Genomic DNA, 26,565 nt, shown 5'->3' with positions numbered 1-26,565 from the left:
CCGCACTGCTCCCCGGGGCAGCTGATGATGAGGTTCACAGGCGGTGCTGGCGTGGCCCAGCTGCTGCCGAGGCCAGCCATGGGAGCTGCTCCCTGCCAGCTGCCCTGGTATGGCTGTCCTGGTGGGAGAACTGGAGCGGGGCAGGGCCGGCAGGGCAATGCAGGACAGGACAGAGCGGGGCAGTGCAAGACAGGACAGGATGGTGCAGGATGGTGCAAGATCATGGAATCATAGAATCACAGTCATTAAGGTTGGGAAAGCTCTCCAAGATCACCTGGTCCAACCATCCCCATACCACCACTATCACCCACGAAACCATGTCCCCAAGCACCACGTCCAACCTCTCCTTGAACACCCCCAGGGACAGTGACTCCGCCACCTCCCTGGGCCACCCGTCCCAGTGCCTGCCTGCTCTTTCTGAGCAGCAATGTCTCCTCATTTCAACCTGAACCTCCCCTGGTGCAGCTGGAGGCCGTTCCCTCCGTTCCCATCACTGGCTCCCTGTGAGCAGAGGCCGCCCCCAGCTCCCCACCCCTTCCCCTCAGGTAGAGCAGAGAGCAATGAGCTCTGCCCTGAGCAGGGGGCGTGGCTTAACGGCACCGGGCGTGGTTTAACAACAGGGGGGCGTGGTTTAACACCAAGGGGGCGTGGTTTACCGGAGGGGGCGGGCCCACCCCCAGGCCCCGCCGCGTCCCCTTGACCCTCCGGCTGGAAATGGCGGCTCCGGCCCTCGCCCGCTGCATGGCGCGGACAGGTGCGGGGCGGTGCAGAGCGGGGCCTGCCCGCGGGGATGGGGTGGGGGCGGCCTCGCCACAGCCCCCCGGGGGTCCCCTTCACCCCACCCTCTGCGTGTCGCGGTGTCCCCACCCCGGCTCCCCGTGCCCCCCGGTGTCCCCTACACCCCCTGTGCCCCCCCGTGTCCCCCCATATCCCGGTACCCCCCATATCCCCGTGCCCCTACGCCCCCCGTGCCCCCCACCCTCCCCATATCCCCATACCCCCAGTATTCCCGTGCCCCCACGCCCCCCGTGTCCCCCATACCCCCCATATCCCCGTACCCCGTGTTCCCCTGCCCCCCAAGCCCCCCATACCCCCCATATCCCCGTACCCTGTGCTCCCCACCCTCCCCATATCTCCCCATCCCCGTACCCCATGTCCCCATACCCCCCCCATATTCCTCCCCGGTGCCACCCCGCCACCACTCTCGGTGTCCCGGTGCCCACCCAAGCAGCAGCTCTGTGGGGTGCAGCCCCCTCTCACCTCACCCCACCGCCACCCCCAGGCGTGCTGCCCCTCGGCCAGGCATGGGGCAGAGCCCCCCGGCTGCCCCCCAGCCCCCTGCCCGCCCAGCGCCGCGCCTTCAGCAACAACAAGGTCCTGGTGGAGCTGGACGAGAGCGCAGGTACGGCTCGTGGCACCGGGCAGCACCGTGGGGAGCAGGGCTGGGGACGGGGGTGTCACGGGTGGTGGGTGCTCGGTGTGGCTGGGAGCCCCCCACAGCCCCCCGGGTGACACCGTGGGGTGCCTGCCGTGGGGTCCCGTGCCCGAGCATTGTCCCCCCGGTGGCCTGGCCTCATCCTCGTGAGCAGAGGAGGAGGGAGCAGCACAGTGGGGAAACCCTGAAGGTAGGTGGCTGGCTTGGGATGCGTGGCACGGCCACCACGGGGATGGCTGCAGGCTAACGCCGGCTGAGCTGGGCTCGCGGGCAGATCCGGGTACAGGCAGAGGCCCTGCCCTTGGCCCCAGGGCTCTGGGGGCTTTGTAGAGAACGAGGGTTGAAAAGGTAGGGGCTGGGTAAAGTGGGAAAGCAGGAAGGCAGGAGAAGCACCTGTCTCGGGCAAGACAGGTGAACGTGTGGTGCGTGCCGCCGTGGCAAGGGGTTTCTGATGTCTCTGTGTTTACCATGGCACAGGTGTAGCTACGATGAAGTTCAAGAGCCCTCCGGTGAACAGCCTCAGCCTGGACTTCCTCACCGAGTTTTGCATAAGCCTGGAGAAGCTGGAGAACGACCGGGCCTGTCGGGGCGTGATCCTCACATCCGTACGTGCTGCCCCGCGATTGCAGTGCGAGCTGCAGGGCAACTTGGCAGCCACGGGTGCCCTTCCCTTGCTCGTGGTTGGCCTCCTGGCTCCCTGGTCCCTGGCATCGGAGGAGCAGGAAGCAGCTTTGATCGGCTCTGGGAGCAGGGGCAAGGGATGCTTGAAAGGCCAACGGGTCTTTCCTCTGTGGCCTTTTCCCCTGCAAGAATAACAACAAAGTATTGTCGTTTGGCATTAAAGTCAAAGCTGCTAATCTGCAAACGTGACAAATCCTCTGAGATCTCTTGAGCTGCCCAGAGGGTGCCGGGGAAGCCAGAACGTATTTTCAGATGTGATATGGGTACGAGGTCATGCCCGGGAATGGGACGGGGCAAATTTTGTGCTGCGTGGCTGTTGGACCCACACCGGGGCTTGGATGATGAAAAATCTTGGTGCAAGCAAAGAATCCCAGCCCTGCAGGATGTGATGGTGCTCCAGGCCACAGGAGCATTGGGGAGATTGTTTCAGTACCCCGAAAGGCCTTGTTAGGTTTAAGTAGAGCATCCTCCTTCCACAGGCTGCCAGGGGGTAGAGGGTTAAATGCTAATCTTGGTCCTGTTTGTGTTTTCCTGCTTTCAGGCTGTCCCCAAAATCTTCTCGTCCGGCCTGGACATCACCGAGATGTGTGGGAAGAGCACGGAGCACTACGCTGAGTTCTGGAGGGCCGTGCAGGAGATGTGGCTCCGGCTGTACAGCTCCAACATGGTGACGGTGGCTGCAGTCAATGCAAGTCCTTTACATCTGCCTTCCTAGCCGCCCCGCGTGGCCTGTCACTTGCTGGGCTTGTTTGTGGGCTGTGGGCAGGGACAGCCAAAAAATCAGGCTTGCCAGTGCTGAAACAGCGTTGGGATGCCTGGGATACTGGCAGGACGTGTTGGTAGGTTTGGCTCTGGGTATGCTGCGTGTGTAGCAGCGCCTTGGTGGTGTTGGAGAGCTTGCACAGCACTCATGTCTGGGGGGCTCGGACCCTGATGTCCTTGGCACAGCAGTGCTTCTTGCAGCAAGAGCCATTCCCGGCCCCAGGAACTCATCTGGAAGCCCGTCCTGCGTGTGGGAGAGCCAGGAGGAGGGCTGTAGGCCAGTGGTAAAGCCCAGGGGGGCATCAGGGGTGGGTGAGAACCAGAGGGGCCCAGCAGTCAGGGCAGGAGGAGTCCAAAGGACGCCTGTCACGTGCACACCATCTGCTTTCTCTCAAAAGAGACTCGTCAGAGTTGCCCAGGGTTGTTTGTCTGGCTGTTGTGCTGCTTTGATAGCTGGAGGGGAGGAGATGGGGAGGGAGCTGTGCAGTGGTGCAGAGAATTATCCTTTGGGCAGTGGTGCTTTGGACCCTGGGTGGTGGAGTATGTCGTTAGTCTTATTTTTCACTGGCTTTTGCTCCTCCAGCCACAGCTCTTGGCCAGCAGGGAAGTGCTCCATGGACACATTACCCACACGCTTTGTTCCCATTTTTCAGTGCAGTGAAAATCACTGAGTGCTTCTTTCAGTGCAGTGAAAACCACGAGTGCTTTGGCAGCTCGTGGTTCTGTCTGCCAGCAGGCTGCCTTTGAAGGTGGCTGGGTCTCTGACCAGCATCCCACAGGCATCCTATGCAGGGCTAAGCCATCCCTGAGTCACGGCTGAAATGGAAGCTTTATAGATGGATGGTGTTACAAAGACCTTGCGCAGAAACATTTCTGTGGCATTGAGGGTTACAAAATCATAAGAAAATGCCATACGACATCTCCACTGCAGTGTTTGCAAGTGGAAGTAACACTTTCTCTGCAGGAGTCTGTAAACTGAAGAGCAAAACTCAGTGGGAATAGATCAGTTAATTAGATTTCCAGGCTGTGGAATGCAAGAAACAGCGTTAGGGAGAAAGAAAAAATAAATAAATAAATTCTGGTAAGCATATCAGAAATTTTCTCTAGTGGCTGTTTTAAATCAGGTGGCTGGAATCTTGGGGAGAGGGGAACATCTGCTCTGGACATGGCAGCTCTGTCACTGTTCTGGAGAAAAAGGGCACGCAGACATTTGTAGCTAGAGCACAGGGGCTGACCTAGACTCACTCCTTCCTTCTCCTTGCCAGGGGTCCAGTCCGGCCGGAGGCTGCCTCATTGCCTTGACGTGTGACTACAGAATCATGGCAGAGAACCCCAAATTCAGCATTGGCCTGAACGAAGCCCAGCTGGGCATTGTGGCTCCCTTCTGGTAGGCCAGTGTCTTTCGCTTCTATTGTCATGAATAGGTTTCCAAAAAGAGTTCACAGGGTTTTTTAATAAGCTTTAACTGGCCACTGAGATGTAGTTCTGTGTGTCCTTCCCAACAGAGTGTTCAGGTAGTTGCAGCTGCAGCCCGTGCGGTACCTCAGCTCTTTGTCCTGTCCTGTAAGTATCCGAGAAGTTTTCAGGCTGTGGGACGTTCTGACACCCTGTTTGCAGCCTCCACCTGCAAGGATCTCAGTCCTGACTCCTCGGTCAGCTCTAAAACCAGTGCTGGGAGATCTCTGTGGTCACACTCGGACTGGGAGTACGCTTCTCTGTGGCTACAGGGCGTTTACCTGCAAAAGCTTTTCCTCCCATCTCTTCTAGGTTTAAGGACACCTTTGTCAACGTTGTGGGACACCGAGTTGCTGAAAGCTCCCTCCAGCTGGGCTCCCTCCACTCTGCACCTGAGGCCCACAGGATTGGCCTCGTGGACGAGCTGGTGCCAGAGGAGAAGCTGAAGGACAGGGCCACGGCTGTTATGCAGCAGTGGCTGGCTCTTCCCGGTAAGGGAGGCACCTCCTGAGCAGTGACCGAATGCAGAAGTGGGGATTTGACCTGTGTGGGAGGGCCAGGCGTTGAGGCTGGGAGCTACGTATCTGTTGGAACTGGAGGTGTACGTGGCTGGGAGGTAGGAAAGCTCAGCAAAGCAGCCCAAGCAGCCTTGGGCTGTCAGGGATGTGCTTGCCACACAGCAGGACGGTCTGCTGGGTGCGCAGGGCACTTGCCTCCAGCTCAGCTCACTGTGCCAGCACTGCTGAGTTGATCCAGAGGTGCCTGAGCTCCAGATTCAGGCTGGATCCCTGCGTTTGTCAGCGGGGGTGTTAACCCAGCGTGTGAGCTAATCCTGCTCTGCTGGAGGGAGAGGAAAATCCTGCAGAGCTGAGGAAAAAGGGTGGGGGTGCCTGGGTGGCTGCCAGCCTGCCCTTCGGAGGAGCAGTGTGGATCTGAGCGCTCCCACAGCTGAGGTGGAGCTGGGGGCGTTAGGGCAGACAGCGAATGCAAACACCACGTGCACGTGTGGGCTGCTCCACGGCTCCTGGGCCAGGAGAGGGCTCTCCACAGGCCACAGTTAGGTTTGTGTTATCCCACTGCGTGCCTCCTCTGAGGTGCTGCAGTTGGGTGCAGCTACGTGTCACCCTATGCAGTTCATTCTATAGAAATCCGAATGGAACTGGGCAGAAAGGGGCAGGTCCCAGGACTGTCACTTAAGTGTCCTGGTTTTGAAAGAGAGTGCCTAAACATCTCTCTGGCCCTGCTGTCTTGGTGTTAGGGTGAAACCAGTTGGTCCTCAGCCCCTGAGACTGGGGAGCACGTCCCTGCTGTGCTCTCTCGTGGCTTGCAGGAGGCACCATGCAGGTCCTTCTGCAGAGCCCAAAGTCAGAGCCAACGAGAGTTTGTCTGGGTGAAGAGACCCACGAAGCTGCTAAAGCCATTTTGGGTTCTCAGTATGTGGGATTTCACCCTCGTTTCACGGTTCCTGTTGCCACACTCGTGTTTGCAACATGTGCAACATGTTTGCAACTCGTGCAGTGTGACAGATTTGTGTCTGCATTGTTGCACACAGTGTGTGAGCAGATGGATGTGTGCTCCAGGCCTTGGCTCCAGCACCCAGCACTGCTCCAGCAGCATCCCCATACCCCTGCTGAATTGTGCAGGCTGGAGCAGGGATCGCAGCCCAGAGCCTGCAGCTGGTGGGGACGATGCTGCTGGCTTTTGTATGGCATGCTTGGCATGAACAGAATGTCTTGCCAGAGGTCAAAGGGGTCTGGGCTGGGAGAGCTTGGAGCCAGAGCAGTTTGAGGTAACAGAGGATTTTGTTCAGTTTCTGCTGTCCTGAGCCCAGCGACTGGAATTTGGGTGCAGGCTGGGCTCTAGAGGGCGCAAAGAGAGGGAGAGTGCACAACTCGCTCTGTAATTTCTCTCAGTAGATCAGCCATTTCCCCACCAAGGGATAGAGTTCACAATTTATTGCATGAGAATGTTTCCAGTTCAGCTTCCAGGCAGGTTGTTCTTACACCTTTCCCTGCTGGTTTAAAGACCCCGCCAGCCCTTCGGTGTGCGCTGCCTCTGCTTTGGAGGTCCCAGCCCGTGGTGACAGGGGCCGAGAGGTGATTGGTAACACTGGGGGCCGTGCGTGCCCCCCAGCCTCGCTCTCCTCTCCACAGACCATGCCCGTCAGCTCACCAAGACCATGATGAGGAAGGCAGTGCTGGACCGCCTGGTAGCTCACCGGGAAGAAGACGTTCAGAACTTCATCAGCTTCATCTCCAAAGAGTCCATCCAGAAGTCCCTCCGCATGTACATGGAGATGCTGAAGAAGAAGAAGAGCTGAGGAGCCAGCCAGCTGGGGCTCGGTCCCAGGAGCGTTCATGACCCTCCAAAGCACTGCAGTAGCTGTAGACTTCCACGCTGAAGCCGTCTGCAGTGTCAGCGCCTGGTGACGTGCTGCCTGCTCCTGTGGCTGCCCCGACCGACCCTTCCCGGTAGTCCCCATAGAGTGCCTGACACCACTGCTGCCTTCCCGAGAGCGGGGAGAGCTGCTTGCTCAGCTCACCCAAGGAACAGGCAGGGAGAGTCTTGACAGCACCTGCAGCCTCAGCCTGCGGGTCCTTGGCCATCCTCCCTCCTGTCCAACAGCTAATTGTGAAAGTGAAATTTGTCAATAAAGTCTTTGATGAGGTAGGGGTGGGTGCTTCGTTCCTGAGCCTGTCTGCAGTCCTTCCTGGCTTCCTTCTTGGCCCCTGGTGGACCGGGGGGGCTGTGCTGGGAGCCCCAGGGCCTGGCTGTCACCCTTCTGCAGACCGTGCTCGGGAGCAGCCCCCGTGCAGGGCTCGTGGATGGGGCTGCAGAGCGCCTTCCTGGGGGAGGTCCTGGGAGCTGGAGCTGGATCGTGGGCTGCGGCCGCAGGAGGAGCTCAAGCCATCAGCTTCACCTCGACAGGGTAGTGGTCGCTTACTGCCAGGGCCTGCAGGAGGGCGAGAGGTGGGGAGGTGTAACGCCAGCCCTGACCCCTCATGGTGCTGGTGGGGCCGGAGGAGCAGCTCTCACTGCTGTGTGAGACCCTTCTGCCTGCTGGCAGGGGACAGGATAACCCCAGCCCTGGAGTTGTGAGGTCCCGCCCCTGCCATGCCCTCTCCTGCCCATGAAAGGCCACCAAAATGCTCATCTCTTCACCGCAGGGACAGGCAACAACCCCAAATTCCCCCTCTTGTTTCCACCCGTGGGTCCCCCAGCACCCAGGGCTCCACGTTGGCTGGATGTGGGTGGCTGCTGTGCCCCGGGAGGGGAGTGAGAGGGGCTGCGTGTGTCTGCTGGTGTCCCCACAGCCTGGCATGGGGCAGGGACACAGGTGCCATGGCCATAGTCACCTTGGGCTGCTGCCGAGGCTGCTTTAAACCCATATTTGAGCTGACACTCAAATGCAGCAACTACCTTGCTGCAGCTGGGCTGCCTAATCCTGAGCAAACCCTGGCAGCCCCGCGGTGTCAGGACGTCTTTGCTGCACCCGGAGCTGCCTGGGGCAACCTGGCTTCACCGCCCTGGGCAGCTCCGGGTGCAGCAAAGACACCCTGAGCCCCTCTTCGTGATCCCCACTCACCTCCTCCTGCTCCAGCTGGAAAGCACGCTGGAAATTGTAAACCGTGGCCGAGTTCGGCACGATGCTCCTCTTCAGCTTGGCACCGCACACCACGATCCTGCAAGGGAGGAACAAGCCGTGGGTGCCGCTCCTGCCCCTGCCAGCGGGGTGGGACGAGCAGGGGGGCCCTGGGGCCACAGGGACCACGGTGGTGGCGGTGCTGACCTGTCGTAGGCGCAGTCCGACTTCCCCACGGTGGTGTCGGAGCTGTCGGGGATCAGCCACTTGAAGACATCGCTGGTGCGCAGGCGGATGGAGGCCCAGTCGCTCGGCTTGACGTAGGCACAGTCGGCGTTGAAGTCCCCCAGGAACACGATGTTCTGCGGGAAGAGGGGAGCGGGGCTGATGGGAGGGCTGCCTCTGCCCCAAAACCAGCCGTCCCAGCCCCCAAGCCAGCCACCGTGCTCATCTGGGAGTGGGGACCCGTGCCCAGGGCGCGGTGCTGCCAGGGGTACTCACATCGGTCCCCCACTTGTTGACCACGGCCAGGTAGACGTCGTAGAGCGCGTCGATCTCGGCGGCAGCATCGTGCGGGGCCGAGTGCAGCGGCACCATCACAAACTCCCCTGCCTCTGCGGGGAGAGGGACGTGTGAGCCTACATGGCCACAGCCCCACGGGAACCCCGCTGTGCATCCTGACCCCAAGAGGGGCTGGGGACCGTCCCCGCCTTCCCAGCACTTACTGGTGTGGGGCGCTGAGACCCTCAGGATGAAGGGCTCCCTGCTGAAGATGTCCTGCGGGTCCTCGTACTGGTAGGTGTCCACCACCGACACGACATCCGTCCTGCGGGACCAAGGGGATAGTGATGCTGGGGCTTGGCCCTGCCGTGGTGGCTTTGGTGTCCTGAGCCCCAGCAGGGCCATCCTGGCCCCGGTGTCCCCTCCGCGGCACCCGAGTGGGACAGCAACGTGCCCACCCCGTTACCTGTAGATGAAGAGGTACATCTCCTTGTAGTTCTCCCGTCCCAGGGGCCCGCTGATCTCGTAGTCGTATGGGGCTGAGGACACGCTGCAGAGATGCAAAGGACAGACAGTGACGTGGCTGTCACGGTGCTGGCACAGCCCTGGGATGGCCCTGGCTCTGCTGGCCCCAGGGGCACCGCAGCCGTGCCGTAGGGGGCACCGTGAGCCACCGGCTGCCCCAGCGCCGCGTGGTGACCCCCAGCTGGCCACGGGCTCCGTCCTCCCCACGCCCCGGCAGGACGCGGGGCTGGTCCCTGCCTCCCATTGCTCTGCGGGGATGCTCCCCGTCATCATTTGCATCCTAGTTAAATGAGGTTAATTGGCTGCCGCAGGGCCCGGCGTCACCCTCGCTGCCGCGGTGGCTTTGTGGTGATGCCCGAGGGGGGATCGGGGCCGGGCGTACCTGCACAGGGGCCTCCGCCCTGGCCCCAGCCCTCGCCCAGAACTGGGTCCCCTGCATACCCATGGCAGCCTGGGCTACCTGCAGCTTTGTGCCCATGGCACAGCCACCTCTGCTGCCCCGCGGATTTGTCAGGTTTGGCCACGCAGAGCCCCCAGAGAGCCCCGGTCCCACCGCGCACCCTTCACCCCTGTGCCTTCATCCCCAGCTTCGGCTTTGCCTTGTCCTGTTGCATTTTTCAGACCCGGTGTGACAGTTTTAGTTCCTTTCTGTCTCCTGCATTCGGGCGTGATTTCAGCTTCCACCAGGGTTTTGCAGCACTTGCACCCCGTTTCCCCCTGTCTCATCCACAGCGGCTGCTCAAAGCTCTGGCACAGTGCCCAGCGAGCTCCAGGCTGTTATTTCACAAAGCTCCAGCATTTTCCCTTATTCCCCTTTCTGCAAACAAACGCCTTGCTTTCCATGCCTAACGCCGGCATTTTGCTGCCGGGTGGCCCCAGCCCTGGCCCTGCCGGTACCTGTTGAGCTGCTCCATGAGCTCGGTGACAGCGCTGAGGTCGGAGTCGCGCACCTCCTGCACCAGCACCATGTCATAGCGGCGCAGGACCTGCGGGGACAGGAGCAATGGCAATGGCTCAGGGTGCTGGGGTGGTGAGCAGGGACCCCACGGCAGCACCGGGGTGACCCACGCATCCCTCAGTGCCGAGGCAGATGTCCCCAAAGAGGCTCAGCGAGAACACAGCGTGTCCCTGACATGACCCACGTTGCCCTCCACCAAACCAGGACATGCCTGGCACCAGGAAGACGTCCAGCCACGGCCATGTCCCCGGCACAGGAGCTGTATTTTGGCTCCATGCACACAGCCCGGCCCCGTGCAGCACCAGCAGTACTCACGTTGACGATGATGCCCGCCACGGCCTCATCAGACATCTTGCTGTCCCCAAACGCCTGGATGTTGAAGGCACCGATGCGCAGCGTGGCGGTGGCTGGGCACACGAGAGCCACGGCCAGCAGGGACAGTGCCAGCACCACGGTCCCCATCCTGCTGGGAGGGATGCTGAGCCGCAGGGAAGTAGCGATGGGAGCCAGGGTTTGCTCTGGGCTTGGGAATATGCTTCATATTTGGGGATAGAGTGAAGAAATCCATTTAGGTCCTTCCTATGTGCCACGCCACAGCCCACGGAGGACTGACACTGCTCCGCTGTGCTTGGCCGGGGCAGAAGAGCTGGATCTGGCCGTGCTGCCTGGGGCAGCCTGTGCAGCTAGCCTGGGCTGTCTGCTGGGTCACCAGTCCCAGAGGAAGATGAAGCCTGTCCTGCTGCGGTGAATCAGCTGGGAAGCGCCTCTGCCCATCGCCTGCGAGCCCTGGGATCACCTAGCTCCCGGCTCTGCTCCCCATGGGGCTGTCCTGCTCTGACTGCATGCTCCCCAGGCTGGTTTGCATCCTCCAGTTTGCTCACAGTCCCCTCTTGACTCTGCTCTGCTGTTCTGCATCCTTAAATGTGACCACGGTCCCCCTTCACCCCCTCTGCCCCGGTGCTCCCCAAAGCTGGGAGTTTTCTGCCCTGGAATTGCACCACTCGACGCTCTCGGAAAACGAAGCAAATCCCAGTTCCAGCCATCCCAGTCCCTCCAGTTCCATGGCCAAACCATTGCCCACCCCATGGGGCTGCCCCGGCTCCCAGCCCATCGCGCCACGGCCGCAAGAGGCACCAAGCCCCAGCTCCATCCTTACCTGTGCCAAGCGCGCAGCACCTCTGCCCTGCCGGCGGCAGGAGGGCTGTTTTATTCCCAGTGGAGGTGCTGGGAAAGCAGGATGAGTCGGACACCCCCGTGGGTGTTTTGGCACAGGTTTGGGCTCCTTCCCACGTTGGGAAACCAAAACCTGCACAGGGGCAGGGTGGGGCCGGCGTCAGCGCCTCTGCTCAGTGCCGTGGAGGGCACCCGGGGGGAGCGGCGGCGGCGGGGCAGCGGTGGGGCTGGGGGCACGCGGGGCTCAGGGGGGCTCAGGGGGTGCCCAGCTCGCAGTGCTCCTCACCCCAGCATGGTGCCGAGCAGTGGGGCGGGCGGCTGGGGGTGATGGCTTTAATGCAGGTGATTCAGACACGTAATTAGAAGGGACGTGAGGAAATGGTGGGGTTGTTCGGGTCAAGCCAGTTGAGCCATCGGTGCCACTGCGAGCCTCCATGCAAGGGGCCAGCTGCGAGCCCCTGCCCCATCAGCCACCCCAAACAGCCCCGGGACGTGGTGCTGCTCCCATCCCACTGGGGAAGCTGCGACATGGCTGGGACCGAGCCCTGGTGCCGGTGCTGGGCTGGCATCCCGAGGCAGCCGGGCTTTGGGGCGTGCTGGTGGCGGGGCAGGTGCGTGGCCGGCAGCCGGGGCTGGGGAGGTGACGGTTCCTCATGGTGGGGCTTGCTGGGCTCCGGCACACAGCACCGGGCAGCATCTTCCCGACCAGTCATGGGTGAGTCTGGTGTCCTCAAACGCATCCACGAATTCCTGTAGGATTGCTCAGCTCGGGCTTTCCACCATCCCTGCAGGCAGTGAGTGGCCCAGTTCCTTTGGGAGAAGCATTTCCTCTTCCAGCATCCTCCTCGGAGCCTGGCGCCCCACTGCAGGTGCTGCCAGGACACGCGGGGGCTCTCTGGGTGCCAACCAACCTGGTGGGACCCCCACACCTGCAGGGGGAGGGGAGAGGCCTCGTGCCCAGCCCGGGGGGGTTCCTGCGTCCTGTTCCCCATCAGCAGCACGCACACGGTCACTGCTTCCCCCCACGAGTCAATCCCCCTCGGCCGGGTGTCCCTCTAGGATGGGACCTGTGCTCCCAGCACACGGAGCTCCTGCGGAACGGGACAAGGTGGCTCTGTGCCAGGAGCACCAAAACCCCTGGGAAGGCACCGAAACCCCCGGGAGGGCACCACAGCACTGCGCTGGGAGCTGACTCACATCCTCCACCTCCCACCACCGTCACCGGAGCCCATCAGGCACCCTGCGGGCTCCAGCAGGACACGGCCCCATGAGCTGGAAGAAGAGCTGGAGGCATCCCGCGACTCAGCGAGGGGGAGGAATCCCGCCTGGACCCTCCCAGGCCCTTCCCGACACCCTGCTTTGCTGCTTGCTCAGACAGGAGCTGCTCTTCCCACAGCAGGGAAATTTCCTGGGCTCTCGACAGCAGCGGGGAGGCTCCAGGTCCCGGGGACCTTCCCGGCTGCAGCCTCCCCATGCCGGGGCTGCCCCATTGCGGGGGGACACCAAGCTCAGGCTGGGGGCTGGAGAGATGGGAACGAAGCAGCTCAGCACCCCAAGCACCCACCAAGCCCATCGCCATGCTCCAGCTGGGGTTGCTTTGCCAACCATCCTCATGCCCTGGGGTGTGCCCCCAAAACTCGGTGTGGAAACGTGGAAATGAGCCCTAGGGGACTGGGGCAAGGGCTCACCCGTGTGTGGGGCTGGGGGCACACGTGTGGGGCAGCCCCACAGCACCCAGGAGGGGGAGGTTTGAGTGTTTGTAGGTGGGCACGGGCACTTCCAGCTGGGGGAACGCAGGCGTGCACACAGGGGATGGAGTGAAGGAGACTGGGGGTGCACGGGGTGCACGTGTGCGTGGGGTTGTGTGCATTGCACAAAGAGGAGCGTGCACAAGAGGGTTTGCACACGAGGGTGTGCAGCAGGCGTGTGGGAGTGCGTGTGCACGGCGGCACACACACAGGACGGCGCGGGCACGGGGCGTGCGCGCACAGAGGGCACTCGCAGCACCCAGCTGCCCTCTGAGCGAGCAGCACAGGCTGAAAAGAGCAAATATTTAATGAAAGCACCCCACAGCCACGAGACCCCGGGAGGCTGTCTCCTTGCAGGGACAGCGTGCAGCAGATGGAGCAGTCAGGAAGCTTCGTTGAACCTGGCGGTGAGGGACACGCGTCTGCGTCGCGGCATCCTGCTGACCACCACGCGCGTCTCAGCGGGATTTCAGTGTCACCTCCACAGGGAAATGGTCGCTGACGGCCAAAGCCTGAGTGCAGGGGGAAGGCAGAGAGGTGGCTTTGCTTCTCCAGCCCTGGTATTATCGTCATGGCCAGCCGGGGCCCAAACGTTCTGCTCCGATCCCCCGGCTCCCCCGGCCCCTCACTCACATCCTTGTTCTGGATGCGGAAAGTCTGCTGGAAGTTGTTGACGGCGGCGGAGCCGGGTTCGACAGCCTGGCGCAGCGCGGAGCCGCAGGCAACGATGCTGCCGAGGCACCGTGAGGGTCAGCACCCGCTGGTGTCCCCCCTGGTGCCCCCGCGCCCACTGCCACAGCACCCACCGGTCGTAGGCGCAGTCGGTGCTGCCGACGGTGGTGTCGGCGCTGTCAGGGATGAGCCACTCGCAGGCTTGGAGGTTGCGCAGGCGGATGGAGGGCCACTCTGCCTCGGTCACGTAGGAGCAGTCAGCGTTGAAGTCACCCAGGAAGAGGACGTTCTGCGGGGCAGAATGAGGGACGGGTGGCCCCTCGGATGAGCCCTGCCCACCCCAGGCTGTGCCAAACGTCCCCGGGCTGTGCGCTCAGCGTGGCCGGAGCCAAGCCCTTGCAGCATGGCCATTACGGGGCAGCAAGGGCTGCCCGAAATCGCGCAGGGCAGCAAGACCCACCTGGCTCTCTGCACTGTGTGGGGGGGAAAGCCCCCAGGAAGGGCATTGGGGCCACCCGGGAGCTGCATCCCCTCTCCCTGCCCAGACACTGCTGGGTGGCACCCGCTCGGATGGGTGCATGAGGTCTCCCACGGGATGCATCCACCCAAGGACGGCCGCCAGGACGTGCCACAGCCCTGGAGCCGTGTCCCAGCCCACCTCACTGCCCCGTGGGGGGAGCAGGGCTCCCCGGTGCCGCTTACATCGGTCGCCCACTTGTTGATGACGTCCGTGTAGACGTCGGCGAGCGCATCGATCTCGTCCACCGCGCTGCTGGGCTCCGCGTGCAGGGGCACTGCCACGAACTCCGCCAGCTCTGCCGGAGAGGCAGCAGTCAGCACCCGCAGCCAGGACAGCCCCTGAGCTTTTTTCCTGTCCCTTTAGCAAGCTCCCTTGGTTTGGGGTAGGTGGGAGAGAGAGGGAAGCGGGGGAGTGTGTCCTGGGGAGGCGGAGGCAGCGGCACGAGGTGGGAAATGAGAGGTGATGGGAGATGGCAGGCAACGGGAGGTGACAGGAGATGGGACACAGGACGTGGCACGTGGTGGGAAGCAGCACGCAGTGCCTGCCATGCTGAGCAAGCACCCAGGCCCCTGGGGCACCCATGGGTGGGAGAAACCCCCCCAGCAATGAATGAGCCCCGTGGAGCCCCTGTGCCAGGCGCAGGCAGCCCCAAAGGGACTGGGGGGGAGCGGTGCCAGGGCTGCCCAGCTCTGCTCACGTGTTGTAGGCGAGGAGAACTTCACGATGAAGGGCTCCCTGCTGAAGACATCGGTCCCGCAGGACTCGCAGCCATCGTCGTAGTAGTAGCTTCCCAGCACAGAGAGGATGTCTGACCTGGGGGGACCCAGAGGTGCTCACCTCCCCTCGGGAGCCGCTGGAGGGGGCAGCAGCCAGCCCTGGTGGCATTCCTCCCCTCCCGCTGGCCCTCACCTGTAGATATAGACGTACTGCTCCTTGTAGCTGTTCCTCCCCAGGGGGATGCTGTTCAGAAAGCTGTAGGGGTACGGCGACTCACTGGGAGCGAGACATGGGGAGGGTGAGGAGGTGGGGAGTGTGAGGAGGCTCCCGCTGTGCCGGTGCCCACGGGGCTCTGCGTGGCCCCAGCGCAGCCAGAGGCAGCGCAGGCTCTGTCCCGGCGCCATCGGGGTCACCTGTTGAGCTGGGCCACCAGCTTCCTGACGGAACTCAGGTCAGTGTCCCGCACCTCCTGCACCACGGTGAGGTCGTACTCCAACAGGATCTGGGGGCACAAGGCCGGAGCTGCTCACCCGCGGTGTGCACCTGTGGGTGCCTGGGCTGGGCTGCCCCCTGTATCCCCCCAGGCTGCCCCCTGTACCCCAAAATGGGCTGCTCTGAGGGGCCTGGGTGGCAGCGGGCAGCGCCTGGGGCCAGAGAGAATGGAGGCAGCCCCAGGCTGGAGACAGGAGTGGGGGAAGAGCAGGTGGGTTTGGGGGGTGGAGGCATGGAAAATGGGTGAGGGTGGGTGTGCGTGGAGGGACGGAGGCGCAGGGAGGTGCAGCATGGACAGGGATCTACGGAAAGCCGGTGTCTGCCGGCCCCAGGCTAGCTGCATCCCCGGGACCAGAGCGTGGCCACGACGGCTCCTCTCCCCCCGGCACTCACAGAGACGATGAAGTCTGCGATGGTCTGGTTGGACATCTTGCTGTCCCCAAATGTCCTGATGTTGAACGCACTGATCCTCAGCGCAGCGGCCCTGTGCAGCAGCAGAGCTGCAGCCAGCAGCGGCAGCAGCAGCTTCGAGGCCGCCATCCTGCGTGAGGGGCAGGGGTGAGCTCAGCCTGCCCGGCCGGGAGGGGAATTTGGCACAGACCAGGGTGGCTGGGCTATTCCCAGTGGCCCTACTGGTTTTGCTGGGAGGCATCCATTTTCCAGCGAACCACTGGGAGCCCTTCCAAGCACCCAGCTGCAGCCTCAAGCTTTTTCCCTCTTTGGGTCGCTGAGGTGTGCGTGCACACAGCCACCATCACACAGGGGTTCGTGGGCTTCCTCCCCTCCCTGTGACCCCACTGGGAGGGGACACCAAAGTCCCTTGGCTTGTGCCTCTCCCAGGTCTGCACCAGGCACCCAAAAGACCCCACAGCAGCTGTGCTGGGACACAGCAAGGGCTGGACACCCCCAGCACCCCTGCACGTGTCCTCCCACACCTGGAGCGCTCTCCCCTGGGGTTGGCAAGGGTCCCCCCGCACCCAACACTGCTCTGCCAGCTGCTACCCCCAAGCACCGCCACTGCCCCAACCTCGCTCCGAGGCAGCAGAGCTGCTCCAGCCCACAGGGAAAGGCATTTGGGAAGCATTTCCCATGGCGCTGAGCTCCCCGGGGTAATGTTTTACCACATCCTGCCCGGACAATGGGATCTGAACCCTGGCCAAACCCACGCACCCCGAGCACCCAGCACCGCTGGGACCAGCGTTGCCCTCAGTGTCCGTGCCTGATAATGAGCCTGCTGATAAGAGCAGGAAATACAGCCAGCTTCAGGGCGCCCCAGGCTTGTGTTCGCAGCTGGGGCAGCCGGTCTAGTAGAAGCTCTCCCCTTCGCCCACTTCCATCCCTGCTACAACCGCAAAGGCTAAAATCTGTAATGCCCCAAATCCTGGTGATGCTACAACCTGGCAGTGCCACCGACAGCCCAAACCCCTGCCAGTCCTCCCTGCTCCTGTGGCACCCATCCACCTCCGTAGGCTCCCAGGCAATGCCCGGACACCCATAGGTGCCCATATGGGTGCGCAGGCAGACACTCGGGTGACGCTCATGAACCACACCGGGGATCAGACCCCAAGCAGCATCCCATAAAGATAACCTAAAGATAAGCTGAGCTGCGGAAAGTGACTGCAGAGATGTGATCCTCGGGAGGGTCGGGGAGCCTGACATACCTTTGGTGCCGTCCTTGGTCTCTGGAAAGGGAAGGAGGAGCTGCACCTGCATTTATGGGGAGGAACACGCTCGCTTTGCCAAAGAGTCGCCCAGCCAATACGTGTGCAAGGCCTCAGGCTCTATATGGCATTTTTTTTCACAGAAACAAAGGTCTGTTCAGTGGAAAATTAAAAAGCAGCTCTTTCAGCCAGTGCCAGCACCGGTATCTCCAGCCCCAGGTCCAGCGAAAGGCCAAGAATAGGTCTGAATCGATAAAAACACCGAGAGCCATCTGCGAGGTGTAAATAAACCCCGCACAGACAGTGCCAACTGCGAGGTGCTGGGCACGGGGCCGCTCTCACCACTCCTGCTGGAGGAGAAAGACCACATTGGGCACGGCCTTTTGGGCTTTGTCTGAAAACGCCTTTATTTCACCCACACCACCCCTCGCCCGATGGTTTGAGGAGCTGGAATGGGGCACGCAGGCCATGGCCGAGCCCATCCAGCACCCGCAGCGGGGCTCCGAGCCCCCCACAGCCCCGTGGGCAGCGTCACCCATGGGACACGAGGATGAGGGGAGCCGGGGGGGCCCCGAAACGAGGCGAGGGAGCGAGGCAAGAGCGTGATGATGATGATGATGGGTCCCTATGCCCAAACCCTCCCTGTGGCATTGTCCCCATCCCAGTGGCGGTGTCCCCAAGGGCTGGTGCTGAGGTGACACTTGGGGGGACAGCACGGCACTGAGTCCCCTGCTGTTCTGGAGGGGCCCTCGGGCGGCTGTGGGGCTGTCACCGCCCCCGCAGCCCTGCCCTGCCCGTTGGCCTTGCCCCACTCCCGGCCTCCAGCCGCAGCTGCCGCCCTCCCACGGGGCCTGCCCCCCCCCTTGGGGGCCGGCATTATTGTGCCCCCCCCCCCCATATCAGGGCCAGCAGAGGGCGGCCGCGTTCGGCCTCTTTTTGGCCGCCGCGCGGAGCCGTAGCGCCCGCCCGCGCTCTGCGCTGAGGGAGGCCGGGCCGAGCCAGGCCAGGCCGCACCGGGCCGAACCGGGCCATATCGGGCCGAACCGGGCCATATCGGGCCATATAGGGCCATACAGGGCCATATAGGGCCGGGCAGGCCGCCATGAGCGACATCCGTCACTCTCTGCTGCGGCGGGACGCGCTGAGCGCCGCCAAGGAGGTGCTGTACCACCTCGACATCTACTTCAGCAGCCAGCTGCAGAGCGCGCCGCTGCCCCCCCTGGTCGACAAGGGCCCGGCCGAGCTGCTGGAGGAGTTCCTCTTCCAGGTCCCCAAGGAGCGAGGCGTCCCCCCCAAGGTGGGCCCGGGGGCTCGGCTGAGGGGCTCGGGGTGTTTTAACCCCCCTCTGAGGGTGGCTCGGTGCAGGGCAGGCTGCCCCCTGTGTGTGTATGGGGGGGGTGCTCGGAGCCTGTGGGTGTGGGGATGTTTTGGATGCCCCCATGGGGGGGCTGGGGGTGTGTGGTGGGCCCTGGGGGGGTGGGTTTGTAACCCAGCTCTCGTCCTGCTTTCCCCCAGAGCAGCTCCCCCTTCTCCAAGAGCCCCAGGTGTATTTCTCTTTGCTCTTGTTTTCTTTCAGAGGCTGAACTCGCTGCAGGAACTCCAGCTCCTCGAGATCATGTGCAATTATTTCCAGGAGCAGACCAAGGACTCGGTTCGGCAGCTCATTTTCTCGTCTCTCTTCAGCCCTCAAGGGAACAAAGCGGATGACAACAGGATGGCTTTGCTGGGGAAACTGGTGTCCATGGCCGTGGCTGTGTGCAGGGTTCCCGTCCTGGAGTGTGCCGCCTTCTGGCTGCAGGTGCGGTTCCTGTGCAGACAAGGCAGGCCAGGAAGGCAGGAGGGAGCGTGCCACACGGGCAGCGGGTGCGCTTCGTGCCACCTAACGGCTGGTGGCAGCTGGCTGCAGTCAGCAGCGCATCTGTGGCAGTGTTAGCTGAAGTAACAGCTGCCTGCCGCGGCTGCGTTCACACCACGTCTGTGTTCCTGTCCGTTCCTTTGCTCCAGCACGGGGTAGAGCTTTTGTTGATCTGTTTATGTGCTGCACTGGCTGAAGAAACTTTTCTTTTACTGTCAGTGAAAGCATTGATTTTTTGTGGCACTTATCCCCCTCCCCTCCAGCAAGTCAGAAGGGGCAGTGAAGGGTTTGAGCAGTGCTGGGAAGAGGACAAGGGCAGATCACAGTCACATTGCATAAAGGAGCAGACTGGAGTTTGGGAGATAAGCTGCGCCCAATGTGCAAGTTCTGGCATGGCAAAAGAGGCAAATCTGCCTCTTGAGACTTGTGTCGGAAGTGCCTGTGTCTGTCTTCTGTGGGTGCAGTACCTCAGGGATCTGTTATTCCCCTGTGAAGGATGTCCCCTCCTTCTCTACTGAAATTCCCCCCTGCAGACTGTCAGAAGTGCCTCTGTGTTCCTGCTGCCTCCGTGGGAGGTGCAGAAGTCACCTGTTTGTAGAGGGGGAAGAGCAGAAAGACTGCGCTGAGAGAGAAGGGTGCTGGAGGGGAGGCTGTTACTGCTCCTGTGGTGTCTTTGTTCCTCCTGTCTGTTGGGCCGTGGGGAAGGAGGAGGGGATGTGCCCTGGGCAGCAGAGACAGGTACAGGGGTTGGTTGGTTTGTTTTGAAGAATGCAGCTCTTAAGTTGCACAGAATTGTCCACATTAGAAATGTCAGGTGTAACTGGCAGGTTACTGAGCCAGCTGTTCTGCTGCTGAAGCAGTCAAACTACAGCACGTTGTTGCTGAGCTAGTAAAAAATTCTTCTAAGTGAGAATGTTGATATAAGAGGTTTTATTTTTTAAGTTATGGGTATTGTAAACATGGAATGTCACCGTCTATGTTAATATCCTGACACAGTAATTTTATTCCTGTCTGTGAGTGGTTCTTTTATATGCAGAGATTGAGCGAGAGCGCTTTCATTTTGGGGAAAGTGGAAACACAAACGTGGCAACAGCAAAGTGGCAGGATGACGTGGGCGGGCACAGTGTTTGGGCAAGGTGGACTCTAAATCAGCTCTGTGGAACCTCCCGTGCTCTGCTCTGGGCTGCTCTCACGGTTTGCTCTCATCCCCGCAGCGAACCCCCGCCGTGTACTGCGTGAGGCTGGCCCGAGCCTTGGTGGACGACTACTGCAACTTGGTGCCGGGCTCCATCCAAACGCTGAAACAGATCTTCAGTGCCAGCCCTCGCTTCTGCTGCCAGTTCATTACGGCGGTCACAGCTCTCTACGACCTCTCTTCAGGTAAATATTTCCAGGCTGTCTTACAAGGAGGTGTGGTATAATGCAATGCAGATTAACTGTTGCAAGCAAATTAATGACTTAAATTGTAAAGACGCTCGTTAGGAGAGAATTGCTACCAGCAGCAGCTCAGGGGTGTGATGGGGATGTGACATCTGTCACTGGGGTGAGGACAAAGCAACCCCTCGGTGGCTGAAGGGAGAGTCTGTAATAGGGAAGCAGCCAAGCAACGCCTGACGCAAAGGGCAGCGTCCTCCACACAGGGCAAAGGACAGGGGGCCCTCACTGACTGAGCAGCACTGGGAGTGCAGCCTGACCCACCTGGGCAGCTTTTCCTCCTCGTTGTGCTATCCAGCAGGTAGGCTCGGGCCTGGCTCTTAACCGAGTTCCTCCCAAAAAGGGGGAGACACAGACTGTGGATGCTCCCAGGCTGGAGAAGGGATTCTGTTGAGCAGTGGTAAGAAACAGATTTGACAGCCTGCTTCCAGTGCTCTCGTCAAGTGTGTGAGTGCGCTTGACCTGTTGATATGCCCCATCTCATGTTGATGCTGCTCAGAGACTGGAAACATTCATATGACTAAAATAAGATTGAGTTAGCTTAGTCAGTGAGAGAGAGAACTTGTGGTAGGCCAAGGATAACCACACACTAAATGCCAACATCACGTATCATCCAAAAACAGCAAATGCTATCTTTTATGGATAAAGGAGGTATTTTTCAGTCTTCTCCAGATAAACAGCTTGGCATTAGTGAAAGAGAGGTGCAGGCTTAGACTTTTTTTTTTTAATTATTATTTGGTAGAGCTTGCAGTAGGTTATTCCTCAGTATTTTATTTTATGCAACCACGTGAAGTCTCATCCAGCTTTAAAAGACCTATCAGAAAGAAAATAGTTACAGGAAGTATGTTTTTTTTTTCCTTTACCTTTGTTTATTTGAGGTGATAAAAGAAAAGGAAGCTTATTTTTCAAAGAGTAGTCTCCACCACGTTGTGAGGACAGGGTTTGGTTGCACAACCAGCAGCCTGTATGACACCCACAAGTCTCAGAAGCTAGGAAGTACCAATTTGGGACCTGGGGCTTATTAGTAATTAGGTAGTTCAAATGATTTGTCCTATAAGTCATTTTCAGCCAAGACCTGATGAGATAATTCAGTGTTGAGTCAGCTTACACCGAGAGCACATCAATCAGTCCAGCATCCTGCCGCTGTCACAGGGTGATGCGCAATCACCGTGAATGCTTCTGTTGTCTGTAATCCAGCTTCAACTCGTGGCCACCTTTCGCTTCTTAGTTGAAGCTATGTAACCTTTAAATCCTTCACCTATTGTGTGGTACTGTTGTTCTAAGTTTTTACACAAGACAAGCTTGTTTAGGTAAGTCAGAAAGGGAATTAACTGAACCGTTGGGGTGAGGAGAAGGAAATGCCAAGGAGTTTTTCTTGTCTTCTCTCCCATTGTGCTTCCTGTGGCAAGGGATGAATGGAGACCAAGTTTAGAGAGTGAGCAGATGACAGGTGGGAGAAAAAAGAAAAAAGAAAAAAAAAAAAAGAGAGCTTTGCTGTGAAGGGGGTTAAACATTGGCATTTGGAGGTGTTTTCAAAATAGGTGAAGAAGCTGAAGTTGACAGGAGTGTGGTTGTGTCTCCCAGGGACAAAAGAGCATCTTTTTTAAACAAACACAAAAAAAAGCAGACGTGGGGAGGTTCTGAAACTGTAATTGTGACACTGCAGGAAATGTGTGTGGGAGAGATTAGTAAGAGTGCTGTCCCGTGCTTCAGTGCAAGGCTGTGCTTACTGAGCAATATCTTTCCTGTCTGCAGATGATCTCATCCCTCCCTCAGAACTGCTCGAGCTGATTGTTTCCTGGATCTTCGAAGACCCCCGCCTGATCCTGATCACCTTCCTAAACACTCCTATTGCAGCCAACCTGCCCATAGGGTTTTTAGAGCTCACCCCGCTGACTGGGCTGATCCGTTGGTGCGTGAAGGCCCCGTTGGCTTACAAAAAGAAGCAGAAAGCCTCTCTCTCAAACGGACACCCCAACACCAAGATGGCCACGGACTCGGCTGAAGGGGACGATGGAGATTGCCATCAGCTGTATTCAAAACTGCATCTAACCGTCCTGCAGGTTCTTATGATGCTTCAGGGGCACTTAACAGAGAAAAACCTCTATGGGCGCCTGGGGCTGGTACCCTTTGACCACGTGGTTCCGCTTGTTGAGGAAATCAACAGGCTGTCTGATGAACTCAACCCTCTCAATGCATCCAAAGAGATTGAACTGGCCCTGGACAGGCTGGCTCAGGCTTTGCAAGTGGCCATGGCATCGGGAGCGCTCCTGTGCACTCGAGGTAAGTTGTTGAGGGGGCTGCCAAAGCCCCTGGTGTTGGATTCTTTTCTTTCAACACATGGATGTCATGGTAGGGAGTTTTGGGGTGGAGGGAGCCAAGATCAACACATTCTTAGCCACAGGAGCAGCCAGCTGCTCGTAGGAAACGATGTTAGAGCGTGGTGCAGGAAATAGTTCGAGAAGAATAACAAGATGGGGAGTAAGGAAAAAAAAAAATAATTGATGCAATTAACCTGTCTGTTGTCTTGCAGAGCTGGAGAACTGATCTTCTACCTAGCGTGCAGGATGCTGGATATATCTGGGTGTCTGGCTTGGGGCCAAACTGAGCATGTTCACAAGTGTGAGCTGTGTAGTTGGTACCAGAACACAGAGAGAGAGGTCGCCCTGCCTGCTCTGACCCTCAGTAGGTCAGACGTAACAGCAGTTACCTGGCTGGGAACGGCAGTGGCTCCCAGCTGGCCTGAGCCCTGGGGCTTGCTGTGGCTGTTTGCGAGGGTCCTGCATCCTCTCCTCAACTCTCCCTGCCTTGGGAAACAATTCCAGGAGCAGCCACTGGGGAGCGGAGGGCAGATGCGTCACATGGGACCACAGCACCTATCCCAGTGTGCACACTACAAGCCTGATTTCTTTTTTTGCCAGCTTTTCAAACTTGCTTTGAAACGTGAAAGGTGATGCCCAGGAGCCAGAGGAGCCTGCTCCGAGTTGCCTTGCACGGTGCAGGCCTCCAGCAGCGCTGTGCTGGGCTGCCTGGGGCAGAGTTCTGGCCCGAAACCAGAGGCAGCAGAGAACTGTTAGGATACGTAAGGCCAGGCGTGCTGTTAGGTGCACTCAGTCTGCATTTCTGCGTGTTAAAACCGTCTGGGCTAGCTCATAACCAGCTCTGGAAGTCGAGTCATGTGTATATCATCGTATGTACAGCAGGAAGAAAGTACTGAAAGCATTTCTTGTGCTGGAAGCCTGTGACTGACTGCAATGTCTAGTTTGGATACAGACATGTAGCAGAGCGGTGTGAGCCTGAGCAGTGTGAAATCCTCGACTGATGCCCAGTCATGTGGTGCTGTGCGAGTGTCTGTCAAATGTCACTGCTGCAGCAGGGCGATGAGGCAGTGTTGGCTCTGCGTTTGGGACTGCTGCTTGCTCTGGCTGAGAGCACGAGCAGAGCTTGCTCCTGGCTGCCTCAAGTTACTTTCCAGGACAGGTCTGTTCCTCCTAAACAGTCTGGGGCCAGGAATTGCTTGTAGCTATATAAAAGCACCGTTACATTGCTTTGCACTTTGTCTTCTCCGAGTTTGCCTGCTGGAGGAGAGACCATGAAACAGATAGACCATGAGGTACATGCGTTAGACAAGAAATTAGAACAGCAAACAAAAACTTCATGTGGAGCTTCTGGGCCTTCAGTTCTCCTATAATAAGGCTGTATTATGGTCTGTCTTGAACTTACTAAAGAAGCCTAACGTGGCTTTCATCTGTCCTTCCTGTTTCCAGAAATGGTTCTTTCTGAAAGACCTGTGGAGACAAAAAAAAAAAAAAAAAAGGAAGTGCCTCAGTACCACACAGAGCCCCCCAGACGTACCGTTTTCTTGAAGCAGCGCTGAAAACAGGCGGTGGCTTCTTGGTGCAGTGAGAGGGCCTGGAGTTCCCTGAGAGCCCGGATGTTTAGCACAGGCTCCCAGCCATGGAGAGCAGCCCCGCCAAAGCAGGTGCCTGAGGCTTTGGCCCTGGCTGAAGCGGTGCTGTCGTGTCACATCTCAGTGTTCTTCTTCCTAACCTTTTGGAGAGTAATGTTGGGTGTAGTAAGAGAAGGCAGAAAAGTGGAGTCTTTGGAGTAAATGGCTGTTTTCAGCTCTGCTGCTCCCTAGCGAGTCACTCAGCACTTCCTGAGTGCTTGTTTTATTGTATTTCTAAGGGGAAGGAGAGGTAGTTCAGTATAAGCTGCAGCTGAAACACCATTAGTTCAGGGTTTTGGGGTACGTTTTGATGTGTTTTGCCTTTGCCCTGATCCATTTGCCATCATGAAAGCTGCATTCACTGAGCAGCGTCACACCTCGCATTATCTTAGTTACTTATTGATGGAGCTGTGTTCCTGTGGCTAGATCGCTTGGATATTGTGCTGATGGTCAGCTCTTCTGTTGTGCTGGGAGGCCTGCAGCATCTCAGGTGTCTCGGGGCAGAGGAAGCGGTGGCTGTAAGCGCGGGGAGCTGGGACCTGTCCTCTCCCTTGGCAGCAGCTCTGCGTTGGGAACGGCAGCGGCTGCAGTCAGGATGTGTGGAGCCAGGCAGGGCTGCGTTTTGCCAGCTGCACATCCTGTACTGATGCTTGGTCTGCCCTGAAACGAGGTTGTGTTTGCCACATGGTCGCGTGGGTTAAATGCAGAACCTACAGTGGATGGTGAAGTGTGAAAAGCTGAGCTGATCTCAGCAAAAAAATGGGTGGAGAAACATCTCTTCTAGGAAGGTTACTGGCTTGAGAATGGGATTCTGGCTCTGTGGATCACCGGAGCCTTTTCACTAATCTTCCTTTAGAAAGGAGAGTGGAGGGGAAAATTGCTCTAATTGCTGCTTTACCCTCATTGTTACATCTTGTGTTCTCTTTCAGATGACTTGAGAACTGTGTGCTCCAGGCTACCGCATAACAAGTAAGAGATCTTTCTCTAGCTGTGTTTGTTGTGACACATATTCCAAGATGCATACTTGAGGGCTGTTGACGAAATCTCCTCTAAAAATGTGTGTTCACTTCCTGGAAGTTGGCCTTGATTCAGACACTTTATTCAGTGAGGATAAAGGTCATGGTTTATTTTCCCCTTGCAAGCTGGACTCTGGTCTTGAGGAGACTTCAGTGATTCTAACCATATAGGTGATCTTGCCCAGCCTCTGTCAGAACAAATGGACAGGAAAAATGAAATTACAGTGTGGGACCTGTCTCATCCCCAGCTCCGCACTGATTTTACCTGAGCCTAAGCTGCTCCCAACCTGATGTTTCATGTTCTGTTAACACCTGAGGGTTAAAGAAAAAGGAATGTTACTCAAAAGCAGCATTGCTGCCTTTAGAGAAACTGACAGATCTCATTTCTGCTAGAAGCAGTTTGTTTTTGTTTTTTAATAAAACACCTTCAGCAGAAAGTGAGGCCCACTTGAATGAGGAATAGTCACAAAGTAAAAATGAGCCAAAAAGGATTGTATAGTGGCTTATAAAGGGACTTTAAAGGGGAAAAATACTCAGCAGACACCTACCTGAGAACAGAGACTTATCTTCATCACTCTGTGGCTCCTGCTTTTGTTTCTATGTTTTTAAACACCCGTGTAGATCAAGTTCCTAATGCAGAAGTAAATAACGTTGATATGGCCACAAATGAGCAGTGGTTGAAACCACCGGGTCTCTCAAAACCTGAATTTCTGCATGATCAGAAATGTGGTGTGCAGTGAGCTCTCACCCCTTCCAGTTCCTCCAGTGGGAGCGAGCAGGGCCACTGCTGAGGCACGAGGTGCACGGAGACCTGGGCTTTCCACACGGGATCCTGACCAGCAGCAAAAACTGCCCTGGGCTTGGGAAGGAAGGTGGAAGTCGAAGTCGGGGGGTTGGAAGGTTTGTTGTGTGCCCAGGCAGGTAGCTCAGAGCGTCTGTCCGTAGGGTTGGTGGCCCCAGAGCTTGGTGTTGCTCCTGCCAGGGAGTCCTCCTAGCTGGCAGTCACTGAGCAGTGCCTCTTTGCAAAGTGCACCCAGATTTAAAAAGGGAAGAAAAAAAAGAGAAAAGCATCTGCTGGAAGCTGTAAAGAGCATAATCAGTGTCCTCTTGCCTGCGAGCGGTGCTGCATGGTGATGAATTGTCTGCAGAGCCCTTGTGGGCAGGGGAGAGCCCCTCCACCAGCCTGCCGATAACTCCCCTGTCTGCATTTCCTTCCGCAGCCTGCTCCAGCTGGTGATTTCAGGTCCCGTGCAGCAACCAACCCACGGAGCTCTGCCGCCGGGATTTTACCCTCACATCCACACTCCTCCTCTGGGTTACCCCGCGCACCCCGCGCTGCCTGCGCACCCGGCGCTCCCGGCTCACCCCGTGCAAACCTTCCTCCCGGGGATGACGTTCCCGTACCGGCCCATCCGCTAGGAGCCGCGG

The 26,565-nt window shown here is 58.8% G+C and overlaps 5 protein-coding genes across 5 annotated transcripts in view; 3 read left to right on the top strand and 2 right to left on the bottom strand.

The window, feature by feature from the left end:
- The first annotated feature begins 669 nt into the window (after positions 1–669).
- On the top strand, positions 670–6,959 carry ECI1 (enoyl-CoA delta isomerase 1). The gene is made up of 7 exons (XM_082772766.1): positions 670–754; positions 1,283–1,402; positions 1,913–2,040; positions 2,658–2,804; positions 4,144–4,265; positions 4,646–4,824; positions 6,487–6,959. The coding sequence occupies exons 1-7, from the start codon at positions 715–717 to the stop codon at positions 6,651–6,653; spliced, it is 903 nt and encodes a 300-aa protein (XP_082628892.1). The 5' UTR covers positions 670–714; the 3' UTR covers positions 6,654–6,959.
- Positions 6,960–7,235: 276 nt separating this feature from the next.
- On the bottom strand, positions 7,236–10,362 carry LOC309883968 (deoxyribonuclease-1-like 2; the record flags this gene model as incomplete). Its single annotated transcript, XM_082772542.1, has 8 exons — positions 7,236–7,286; positions 7,920–8,016; positions 8,124–8,278; positions 8,418–8,530; positions 8,642–8,742; positions 8,884–8,967; positions 9,840–9,928; positions 10,216–10,362. The coding sequence occupies 8 exons, from the start codon at positions 10,360–10,362 to the stop codon at positions 7,236–7,238; spliced, it is 837 nt and encodes a 278-aa protein (XP_082628668.1).
- Positions 10,363–13,110: 2,748 nt separating this feature from the next.
- Positions 13,111–17,008, bottom strand: LOC309883967 (deoxyribonuclease-1-like). The gene is made up of 9 exons (XM_082772541.1): positions 16,884–17,008; positions 15,616–15,763; positions 15,144–15,232; positions 14,923–15,006; positions 14,711–14,826; positions 14,196–14,308; positions 13,628–13,782; positions 13,455–13,551; positions 13,111–13,333 (listed from the first exon to the last, which is right to left on the bottom strand). Exons 2-9 carry the CDS (start codon positions 15,760–15,762, stop codon positions 13,280–13,282), a joined length of 855 nt encoding a protein of 284 aa, XP_082628667.1. The 5' UTR covers position 15,763; positions 16,884–17,008; the 3' UTR covers positions 13,111–13,279.
- Positions 17,009–17,841: 833 nt separating this feature from the next.
- The window catches only part of NAA60 (N-alpha-acetyltransferase 60, NatF catalytic subunit), a 30,705-nt gene continuing 21,981 nt past the window's right edge, over positions 17,842–26,565 (top strand). The window contains exon 1 of the mRNA XM_082772706.1: positions 17,842–17,852. The gene's annotated coding sequence lies outside the window, so the exon portion shown is untranslated. The remainder of the gene's footprint in view (positions 17,853–26,565) is intronic.
- On the top strand, positions 17,869–26,565 carry INTS15 (integrator complex subunit 15). Its single transcript, XM_082772703.1, has 6 exons — positions 17,869–18,180; positions 18,460–18,681; positions 19,953–20,118; positions 21,928–22,455; positions 25,051–25,090; positions 26,358–26,565. Exons 1-6 carry the CDS (start codon positions 17,986–17,988, stop codon positions 26,554–26,556), a joined length of 1,350 nt encoding a protein of 449 aa, XP_082628829.1. The 5' UTR covers positions 17,869–17,985; the 3' UTR covers positions 26,557–26,565.

This window comes from Aythya marila (assembly GCF_965140915.1).
Source record: "Aythya marila genome assembly, chromosome: 15".
NCBI lineage: Eukaryota > Metazoa > Chordata > Aves > Anseriformes > Anatidae > Aythya > Aythya marila.
Note: the sequence above shows the minus strand (reverse complement) of the source record. Positions and strands in the feature narration are given on the sequence as shown.